The 11,278-nt window shown below is 50.1% G+C and overlaps 1 protein-coding gene across 1 annotated transcript; it reads right to left on the bottom strand.

Moving 5' to 3' along the window:
* Nucleotides 1-1,799: 1,799 nt before the first annotated feature.
* Nucleotides 1,800-11,229, bottom strand: NKRF (NFKB repressing factor). Its single transcript, XM_086850285.1, has 3 exons — nucleotides 10,729-11,229; nucleotides 6,297-6,418; nucleotides 1,800-4,249 (listed from the first exon to the last, which is right to left on the bottom strand). Exons 1-3 carry the CDS (start codon nucleotides 10,929-10,931, stop codon nucleotides 2,262-2,264), a joined length of 2,313 nt encoding a protein of 770 aa, XP_086706411.1. The 5' UTR covers nucleotides 10,932-11,229; the 3' UTR covers nucleotides 1,800-2,261.
* Between the last annotated feature and the right edge of the window lie 49 nt (nucleotides 11,230-11,278).

Genomic DNA, 11,278 nt, shown 5'->3' with positions numbered 1-11,278 from the left:
CCCTTGTAGCAGTCCCACCATTCTTGTGTTTCATCAGTTAAAAAAACCCAAAACAACAGAGTGAAGTCTTAAGGCAGGCAGAACTGATCAACACAGGGGTACCAAGGAAAATCAATCCCACCTTCAACCTTGCTCAGGCAAGGCCTTTTATCCACAGACTGCAGCATATCCCCCAAGCTGCCTCTCCCGAAGGCTGAGGCTCCGCAGCCCCCTGGGATCAGCGGCGCTGCCGTTCTCTGCTCCCATGTAAGGCCCTGGCAGCCAAACCCAGAGCCCCCCACTGGGTCCTGCACAGGCACTGTGCGTGGCACAGGGGTCACAGCCCTGACCCAGGACAGGAAAGGCAATGTCCTGCACTGACCAGCTGCCCCTGCTGAGCTACAGGGACTACAGCTAGGCCACACCTCTCCCAAAAGAGGCATTTTTCATCCTGAATACCAGTGCTGGTCTTACTGCCTTCATTGGCATCACCAAGCTCTAACAACCTGCTGCATACCCAGGTTAGGGAGGAGCTTCACTTCTTTCCCTAGAAAGTACCAGGCTTCTTCCACTCCTACAGAACCATCTGCTAAAGCCCAGTGTTCTCAAGAGCAGAATTCATACACAGGGACAAGAAATAATGCACAAAAAGCAATCCCCAAGAAAAAGAAAATACTTTCAGAATTAACTGTTGTATTTTCACAGCAGCAGCAAGTTGTTACTCAGCAGGCCAAGCAAGCAGAAGCTGTGCTGCAGCCAGACACAGAGGAGAGGACTCGTGCTCTCTGCTGCCCGAGTCTCACCTGCCAGGGCAGTCTCTTCCTCATCACCCTGCAGGGATGAAAATCCCTCTAACTGCTCAGCACCAGGATATTCTGAGGTTAGGCATCCTCACCTCAGCTCTGAGAGCATTTAAAAACAAAGCAGAACAGGAGGTGAGAGAAAAGATAGAGGAGGGTGTAATGATTTGGGGAGGCAAATAAAAGCAACGGAAAACTGAGGGTGATGGCTGAGACAGGGTAACAGGAGACCAGACAAAAACATTGCATTCTGGCTTAGCAGTACAGAAGCATCTGCAGGCCCCGCTGCTGACACAGTAACCAGCATCTCCAGGCCTGCCTCACTCCTGGCTCTTCCAAGGTCAATTGCTATCCTTCAAGCTTCCCAAGCATGAAGTGAGCGTTCTCCAAGACTCACAGAGCACTGTGTCCTGTAACCCTGCCAGCAGAGCAGTGCAGATGGAGGTCAGAGGCTGCTTCCCCGCAAAGGAGGAAAGCACTCTGGCCTCCCAGTGGCATAAGCCAGCCCTGGAGAGCTTCCACACACACACGGTCAGAGCAAGGCCAGAAGTTTCCTAGGGAATCACGCTCAACAGACACAAGCACCAGTACAGGGATGGAGCAGAGAAATAACCAGGCACAGATTCGGTTTTGTTCAGGATTAAAGAGCTGATATTCCAAGTAAAAAAATTAGTTATATAACAGTCCCCACAAGCTACATGAGCATCTTTGAGCGTGGGCTCTGCATTTACCTCCAGTTTTTATATTTCACACTTCACCATGGTATCTGCACATGTCAACCGTTCTCCAAGGTAGACACACGCTGGGGTTCTCTGTCCCATTCGCTGGCAATGAAGGCGCCTTCAGTGACTTTTCAGAATGGGAGACTCAAGGTAGAATTCTATGAATAAAACTACCACTACACTGGTTAAGGTTTACATACTGTACATACACACACAGCAGAGACAAAACCTTGATATATGTATTTCTCAAGAATAATCAAGTTTTCACACTTTTTTTAATACAAAGTGTGACAAAACCTTTTTTTTTCCAGAAATAAAACTTTATTTTTGTTGTCATTAATACCAATTTTACATACAAGTTTATGCCCCCAAACTGCATTTCCTTTGCTTTTTTAACTTTTTTTCAAAAAGGTTTTTTTTTTTTTTCCCTTCCTTGCTCAAGAAGAGTAAGGGACCTATAATTTTAAATGATGTCAAATTCCTTCTCATTGGACATGTGTGTTAGCTATTACAAAACTATTAAAATGTGAAGGAACAGTAATATCAAAGACACATACAGTAACAGCACTACTGCTTTTGGCTTGTGCTAATGCGCTTGAACAGAATTCGGTCGGTCCTAAACACCTAACAACATTTTAGAAATTATATTGCCAAAGTAAAAGACATTAATGTCATTATTACCCACAAGAAAAATGCAGCATCTCTTTCTTTAGTCGAGTGTCCAAGAAACTCAGTCTCTGGTCAAAGGGGACACCTCACCTCAGTTTGCTTGGGGCATGATAAGCTCATAATGCCCAACCTGGCCTTCCTGCTTCAACTGGTCTAACAGATCTTCCTTGCGCCGCTTCCTGCTCACCACCAAGTATCTGTTGTGTCCCTGCCCGTGGGATTTACTTTTAAGACCATATTTTTGGGCAATTTGATGTATCTGCTTCCGCTCATCCATGGTCAGTTCTCTAGAGAAAGTCAAGTCAATGTGACTGTCTGAGCGTGCATAGTTTCGAATGATCTCTTCAATATCTCTCTTAGCGATTCTGTTCACCCTTTCTACATCAAGCCCAAGTCCTTCTCTTTTGAACTGCTCCTTTACTGAAATAGGCTCCCTAATTCCTTCACCATCTTTCCCTAGGCCACCACCTGTCCAGCCCATCTTTCTTAAAATTTGGTTCCCAATGTTGTCTTCTTTGATCTTCTGTTTGAAAGCCTCTGCTGCTGATCGACCCCGAATCTCATTTCTGGAGATGACGTCTTCGACAGTGCCTTTCTTCAGGTTATTAACAACAGTTGGCTGAGTCTTTTTGAGGATTTTCACAGCTTCCTCTGCTGCCTCATGCTTGACAGATTTCTTCACTCCAACTGCTTCTGCGATGAATTCATCTTCAAGCATCACCTTGCATTTCCACCGCATGCCTGTCATCCTCTCAAAGACGTATTCCACCGTCATCTTGTTGAACTGGGCGGTGTCGTTCAGGGTACACACCGGGTTACTGGAGTTCTCATAGATCACCAGGTCTTTCAGGTCCTTCTTCCTCCCGGAGCCCCGTGATGAGCAGCCCACTTTCTGCACCTGGGTCACTTTGAGGGATGCTATATTTGACTGCATCTTCTGCAGGATCTTCAGTGCCTCCTCAGCTGCTGCGTGCTTGCTGGTCTTTTTTGTGCCAAATCCCTCGGCCAGGCAGTGATCTTGGAGATACACCTGACAACGCCACGAGCGGTTAGGCATTAATTCATACTTATATTCAACGGACATTTTGTTATATGAGGCAGAATTGTTAAGTATTCCTATTGCATCGCTGGCATTCTCTGTGAGGACAAAACTAGTCCAGTCTTTGTTGGTATTCGTGGAACCTTTCATGGATTCAGTACCAGGCTGCATTGGGACACAGTCCCTGTTGGCAACTACGAACTCCTCATGAGGTTTAAGAGCGGGAGGGAAATCTGGGCGACACACACCTGCCTCACACACCACCAGGTCCTCGTGGTAGGTGTGCTTGAACTTCCGCTGAACAACTCGAACTTCCACGGATTTCTTCAGCAGCTTCACTGCCTGCTCCGCGGCTCGATCCCGGGATCCGTTCTTGCTGCCGGCGTAGCCAGTGGCCAGGTAGACGTTCTGACACCGCACCTCACAAGCAAAGCCATCTGTCAAGAGCTTCTTGCTCTTGGGGAGGTCAGCAGGGGCAATCTCTTTCAGAGGAACATAAATATATTCAGGGTTTGTCTTGCATGCCTGAATTGAACGTGTCAAAAGATACGTGAAGTTAATTTTATCCGTCCCAGTGTTGGCATCTGGATTAGTAAGATTTTTCCAGACTGCTGCAGATAGTTTCTCCATAAAGCTCTGCTTCAGCATTATTGCTGACGGAGGGAAAGTCTCTGATGCAGATGGGGCAGTTGAAGGGGGAACAGAAACCTGCAAGGTGCTGCTTGTGGTAGAGTCCACATTATTCACAGCCTTCTTGGCTGCTGCTGCTGGGCCTGCAAAGCCAAGCCCAGCTGAGCTGGAGAGCTGGGGATCCACCTCTCGTGCATTCACAATGGAATTTGTACAGTTTTCAGCTGGCTGTGCCACGTTGTTTGTATTTGCCTCCTGGTTCACCCCCCGCATTTGGTTATCCAGAGAATTGTCCTTCTTGCCATCCTTCTCAGCGCTGCTGACAAAATGTATGGGCTCAAAGCGTGGTCGCACTCGGAACTTGGGGACCACCTTTTTGGGTGGCTCAGGAACCTCTTCTGGCTCTGGACCTATGAGATGGAAGAAAATTACACAGTTACCAATATGTGCTATGACAAGGAGATGGTGTTTTCAGAAAGTGATCTTCAAGAGGAGCCTGCAGGCTCTGAACACAGGATTTGCATTCCTTAGCCAAAACCCAAAAAAGTTTCCTTCCAAAAGACATTCACAATTCAAAGACAACCAGCCATTCTTGTGCAGGTCACAAACGTGGTATTTCCACCTTCACAGCTACCACACAAAAATCTCTACATATTTAGTCACATGATGCTGCCTTCCAGCATTGCCCACTGACTCATCTGGTCATTTCTGAAGTTAATCCCTTCAAATCTACTAAAATAAGTGAAACTGTCAACAAGACAGAGCACCAGAGCAGGACTGGAGCCTCAGCTCTGACTCTGCTACAGGGTTGCAGGATAATGTCAGATAAACTACTTTATCATCAGTTCTTCTCATCTGAGGTGGAACACAGTGGTACCAAACCCTCCTTTCCAAAACACACAGGGTGGTTACTGACTTAATAGAAGCACATTTTCTCTCAGTGTATTTGCTTTGGGCTAAAGGGCAGCAAACACAAAGAAATCTGCCCAAGCCTCAAGGGACAGCTGCAGCAACCAAGGGCCCCATTACTGACAGACCTCTTGTTATGTCACCAGAAGAAATGCAAACGAGACATAGACTATCCTGTCATGCACAGCTACTGCAGAAAGGAGAATCAAATAGCTGACAAGCAAATACATTATATCTAAGAGATGGCTACACAAGACTTCTCCGGTGGAAGATTCAGCACCCACATGCTCACGTCGTACATGTGTAAATTCATCGGAGGAGCAAAAGGCTGGCTCGGTGCCGGGAAGTGCTGCCTAATCCAGTGCCAATGTGTGCGGCCCTGCTGTAGTCAGGCTGTCTAGACATCAACCACCACAGCACAGGATCACCACCCAGCTTGCTGCAGGTGAAAACAACACCCACCTGCACACGGCATAAACGGCTCTTCCTTCGTACTGAAATCAGGTGGCAAAGCTCTTATGCATTAAATCCTTTGCCCATCAGCTTTGATAAATTATGGCAAGGTCTGCATTTCTTCCTCCATCTGTTGTTGATGGCTGCACTGCAGCAGCACCTAAAGGCTCTTGCCTGCAGAACAGTTGATTATGCTGTCTGTGCAACAAGCCCTGGAGAACCCTCAGGGCTGCTGCCTGTGACAGACAAAACACAGGAGAAGAGCAGTTATCTCCTCACTTTTGCAGCTGGCCCATGGAAGCATAGAAAGATTGCTGGCTGTCAAAGAAAGGAAAGCTACTTTGGCAGAGCTAGAAATGATGTCCAAAGCCAGAGGAGTTCTGTGCTGACCATTTGTACCTCACACAACCACAACCTGCTGACACAGGGGCCTGCCTGCAACCAGGCACAATTCCCACCCCTCTCCAGAGGGAGGACAGGCAGCCCTGAACGTGCCATGGAGAAGCCAGCAGACGGTGCCATCGAACTGCCAGCCCTCTCTGCCTGCTGCATTTCCTCCACCTGAAAAGCTACGGCTGGAATGCTGATCCTTAAGACCATGGGACAGGGCTGACGTACACTCTTCCAGGCCCAGCAGGGAAGGAAAAAAAACCCCAAACTACACATCATGTCTACTGCCCATTCCCTCAAAGCTCCAAGCAGACTGTAACTAAAAATCCCTGAGTTGAACTCCATATCTCTGTGTAAATGTACAGTCCTTCCTTGGGTCAGAAGATCACCCCTCACCAGAGCAGACAAAGCCAGACAGGTATTCGATTCCAGACACCATCCCTAGGGGAAACCAATTACCTGATAATTGAAATGAAAAATGGTATTTTTTTAAGCAATGACAGAACTCTGTGTGAATCAGGTACATGGCAGAGGAGAGGGAACTGCTCTGTAGTCCAGCAGAGCACACCACAGGCATTTCCCTCCAGTTTGCTGTGCCAGCTGTCCTGGAGGTGGCCCCATGGCACACTGGTGTCCCCACGCTCCCAGTGATGGCCACCAAACAGGGACAGGGAAGGGGTCAGTGACACAGGCAGATGTACTCACTGTCTGATGGAGAGCGGTATCTCTTTAGCTTCCTGTTGGGCACCAACTCGTATGACCTCGTTTCCCCAATGTCGATGCCTTCAGCCATCTTGAGAACCTTCTCCATGACCTGCACACCGTATCTGTGTGGGTTCAACAGCACAACACCTCAGAGCCAGCCCCATGGGGCAGCACACATGCACACAAAAGCTTTTATTACGTGAAAAAAGAACTAAAGCTGCCTGAGACACAGCAGCAGATGCAAGGGAGATACTCCTCTGATCCTGCTGGAGCAGAGCACAGCACTGACCACCATCCCCCTGCCACAGCTGGTCTGGCCACAGGCACACAGCCACACACCAGCTGACCTGGCTCTGCAAGAACCCACTTCTGATTAAACCATGCAGCCACCACACTGACAATGTTCTAAACTGAAATTTAAATACATTATCTGACAAAATACAGTATTTGGCAGAGCTGCCGGGAGCACTAATGAAGACTGGGGTGTGAAGGGGGAGCAGCAACTTCAATGAATCAAACACAGGAGCTCAGACTGGCACTGGAATCCCATGTCACGCAGCAGCCAGAGCCTGCACATCACCAACACTGCAACTGCCATGTCAGGTGACAAAGGCACTCCTCAGCCTTCATCGACCACTCTTTAAAAAGCCAAAATAAATTCTACCTGGGTGCTGTAACCAAAATGTTTTAGGTTCCTGAACTATGAGAGAGGTGAGGTGGCTGTGACAAGCTCTGAACAAACCCTGACCATGCTGCAGTACCACAGTTCCACACAGGCCCATCCCTCTAGGCCTTAGATCCCCCACCAGCTCAGTCTTCCACTGCTCTGGGGATCTGTCACATGTTTTTGAGCCATTTGCATGCTGAGGCTGAACAGGAAAAAAACCCAAACCTTTCTATCCAAGGAGAGACTACAAACATGGCCTGGCACCAGCCTCTGACAGCTTCACACCACGGTTCAGAAAGGAGGAAGAGCAATGCTGCACCTGTTCCATGGTATGCTAACCTTCCAAAGTCAGAAAGCATCAGGGCACTGCCCACAGACAGGGGCTCACAACTGTCCCAACAGCCAGAGCTGCAATGACTTGCACCAGCTTCTAAATACTGCTGTTCCAAGGGCTCTGGAAATCTACTCAAGCTCCAACCAAGAAAGGTTTTTTCTGCTCCTGATTTGGAGGGCCAGGCAGAAATTAGATCCATATAAATTCCTGGGTGAGAATTCTGAGCAGAGACTACTGCAGTCCCTGCTTTGCCAGCACAGTTCAGCCCTCAGTGGAGGCAGTGGAACCAGGAATGGGAAGAAAATTCCAGGAGGGTTCAAAGGGAGCTGAGATAGCAGTGATATCCTGTTGAGGATTAGGATTTTCCCTTTTGTTTCTTTCTCCAGCGGAATTTTGTCCCATCTACTGCTGAAAGACAATAGACCAGTACTTAAGAGAGACTAAAGAAATGGCCATGGTGGAGGAAATGCTTGCTACTTGCAGCTTGCTACTCTCTTACCTGGGGCGGTTTCTCTTTGGAAGGGCAAAGATACCATGAGATTTTGGGTGGGGAGGTGAGGGGTTGGGCTCAGCTCCTCTCCCTCTCTTGCTGTTGGCAACAGAGGAGGAGGAGGACGGTCAAGCTGTTGCTTACTGTGGGGAGAATTCGCTGCCACCACCAGAGCCCAGCACTGTACTGCTTCTCCTACCGTGGGTGATCCATTGCTCATAACAGCCACCACTGAACTGGGACCTTATGAACACCCCACCTCACTATAAAGTGGGTATCACTACCATCACCTACCTCACCATCTCCTCGGGTGCCTCAGGGTAAACCCGGGACCCCAACCCCCTCCCGGGCTGTGTGCAGCAGCTGCTTACAGAAACCCGGCTGCCGCTGCCCAGCCCCGGTGTTTTCCGCCGCTGCCTTCGGCTTTCTCTACACTTTAACCTTGCACTCCGTGTCCACCCAAGCCCTGCAGCTCCCGCCAGGGCTGCACAGCTCCGGGTGCATTGTGTTCACACCCCGGGGGAATCCTGGCAGCGCCCCTGGCGGCCGGGAGCGGAACTGCAGCCAAGGGGAAGGTGCCGCAGCCCAGAGCGGCTGGGGCTGGCTTTGGCTTCTGCTCCTCGGGGCTGCCGCGCCCGCTGCTGCCTTGCCTTGCTTTACATACACACACTGGGAAAGAACTGCTGCTCCTGTCCCGTAACTGTGCCTGAAAGCCCCGTCATTTCAAAGTTATAAGAATTCAGAGAGAAAGGGGTCATAGTTTCCATTCCAAGGCAGGTTCTTGCCTTCCTTGCTAGACGCCTGTCCTTCAAACCAAGACATACCCTAATCCTCTCACAGCCAAAGTGGAGAGGAGTGGGAATCTGCTTCTCTCTGGCTTCCAGGGACAAGATGACATTCTCTGTCATGGGAATTCCATGTCAGGGCCAATATCCCTTTCCAGCAGGGTGCAGGAACAGTGTCAGATTTGACACCTGTCGTTCTTTACAAAGGATGGAGACCTTTGGGGCTCATATTTCTACTGGGGCAGAGAGAAGATCTACCAGTCCCAACACGTGTTTACCTAATCTGGCCAGAGGAACCCAGTGCCTCCAGTACCTGACTCCCTGCCGTGACTTTAATAGGTTATCCCTTACCCTGATCCCTGTAGCTCTGGAGCATACTGCTTTCCTGCACCAGTGCACCCATTCTCAGGCACCTTTAACATATCTGGGAATAAGAGCACCTTCTTTCATCCACACCTAAACTAAATGAAGTCTTTTACTTAATCCCTTCCTCACAAACCATGTTTTCTATGCCTTCTGGACACTCTCCACATCATCTCCTAGCAGAACACTCATTCAGATTTCATAGCAAAGACTCTGATCTGCTCTTCACAGAACCACAGAACAGTCTGAACTGGAAGGGACCCACAAGGATTATCGTGTCCAAGTCCTCAGTGAATGGCCCCTATGGGGACTGAACCCACAACACTGCCATTATCAGCACCTTGCTCTAACCAACTGAGCTACTCTCACAAACAGACTGTCTTCAGCTGGCAAGAAATCAGCATCAGGAAAACAAAAAACTCCAAACCAAACACCAGCCAACAAACTTAAGAGAAAATAACAAAAAAAAAAATCTCAAACTTTGAAGTTATTTACTTGATAAATCAACAACAGCTCTTCCCAAACTGCAAAAACAGCTCCAGGGAACGGTGTGGGTCTCTTCCTTCCCCAGGCAGTAAGTTAAGCTAGAATTGTTTTAACAGCTCTGGGGAAACATCTTCACTGATAATGGCTCCAGACTGCATCCTGCCCAAATCTCATCTCCCCCAAGAGCTGGAGGTGAAGGAGTCCATCACAGAAAGTATGTGCCCTGACAGACTTAAATTGCATGAGTTTTTGGGATTTGGAACCTTCCCACACAGTTGTTCACTTCTATTACCACCACCTTCAAACTGTTTATTACACCATTCCCAAAAGCCCTGGCACAGAGAAGGTCCCCCATTAAGACAGCACACAAACACATTAAGATGGACCACACAGAGTGGATATGAAGAAGACATTCTCACTTTTAACATATTACTCAAGCTCTGGAATTTTAAACTATTTAAAATCTATGTTAAATTTTGGTGCCTGCAGAGCAGAACAGTTTAGTACTTAACCCAGGGAAAGAAAAAAAAAAAATAAAAGGAAACAGGCAGATGTGTATTTAAATATATTGATTTTGCTCTGTAGAGATGACACAGAGTACTGTCCCACAAGGCTGCGGGATGGAACATTATTAGAAGTGCCATCAATGCTCACAAGCTCCTGTCACGAAAGTTTGCAGAAGTTGGTCGGTAAGTAACTGCTTCCGTCCTTCCGTCCAGTTAAAAACAATCACATCATCAAAGGTGGCAGTGGAACGTGGATAACGTTTCTGCAGAACTCCACAACACGGCCATGGACAGTACGGTTGGATGAAAAGATACTCCCTCCATTCTCCACGCCTATTTCTCCCAGGAAAGCTGAGCATTCAGGGTACTGAACAGGCTGCTTTGTGCTCAGAGGGAAACTCTCCTCACTAAATGACACAGCACAGCACCACAAACTTAATGAGTCCTGGGGCGGGACATCAAAAACTACTTGCAAAACACACATAAACTTTTTCAGTGGCTTGCTCCCCTCCACATACGAACACCGGCATATTCGAGCACACAAAATTGGCCAAGGAGAGTTCTCTTGCATCAGCCCCGTTCATCCCAGCTCTTCTGCGGCTACTTTCTAAAACATCTGGGGCCAAGATTCGGTCACGACTGGAGCCTGCGCCCCTTCTCCCCGCGGGGGCTTCCGTTCCGGCTTCAAACTTCCACCCTGGCTCCTGCCCACAGCACGGCTCGTCCTACTGAGCCCCCCGACCCCCGCCGCACCCCCGGCTGACAGCGACCGCCGGGCCCGGCGAGCCACCCGGGCCTCACCTGCAGCCCATGAAGACGTGGTTGGTCCAGAGCACGGAGAGCGCCAGCAGCTGGTCGATGGCGGCGCCGGGGTACGCGGGGAGGTGGCGGAGGATGAAGCGGCGGCGCAGCGCCCATTGCCGGTCGGTCTCGTTGTACTGCCGCCACTGCTCCAGCACCGGCTCGGCCACCGCCGCCGGCTGCGGCTCTGCCGGCGGCGGCATGGTGGGCAAAGGCCGCGGGGCCGAACCCCGCCGGGGGCGCGAACCCACCGGGCCCGGGCGCGTACGGCGGGACCAGGCCCCACGTGTGGAGCAGGCCGCGGCTTGCTGCAGGCCACCGGGAAGCACCGACCCGGCCTAGCCCCAGCTTCCCCGTCACCTGCCCCTCCCCGCCCCCGTTCCCTGGAGGCCCCGCCCCGCAGGCGCCGTCGCGGTGCCGGTTCCGCTCCCGGTTCCACTCCCGTCACCCGCGCGGGGCCGAACGGCGCGGCCCGGCCGGCGCCGCGTCACGTGGCCGCGCGTCACAATCGCGCGAGACGCTGCGAGAAGCAGCCGCCATGGCGGGGCCG

The sequence above is a fragment of the Cyanistes caeruleus genome, chromosome 14 (genome assembly GCF_971803275.1).
Source record: "Cyanistes caeruleus chromosome 14, bCyaCae1.hap1.1, whole genome shotgun sequence".
NCBI classification, from domain to species: Eukaryota; Metazoa; Chordata; class Aves; order Passeriformes; family Paridae; genus Cyanistes; species Cyanistes caeruleus.
The sequence above is the reverse complement of the archived record's forward strand: the minus strand, read 5'-3'. Positions and strand labels throughout refer to the sequence as shown.

Bases quoted from the DNA above. Each gene is read 5' to 3' on its own strand.
- NKRF (XM_086850285.1), bottom strand. From the start codon at position 10,931: ATGCCGCCGCCGGCAGAGCCGCAGCCGGCGGCGGTGGCCGAGCCGGTG. The intron at 6,419-10,728 runs GTGAGGCCCGGG...GAACCCACACAG, and splicing joins CACGTCTTCATGGGCTGCAG to ATACGGTGTGCAGGTCATGG. The intron at 4,250-6,296 runs GTGAGTACATCT...TCCATCTCATAG, and splicing joins ATACCGCTCTCCATCAGACA to GTCCAGAGCCAGAAGAGGTT.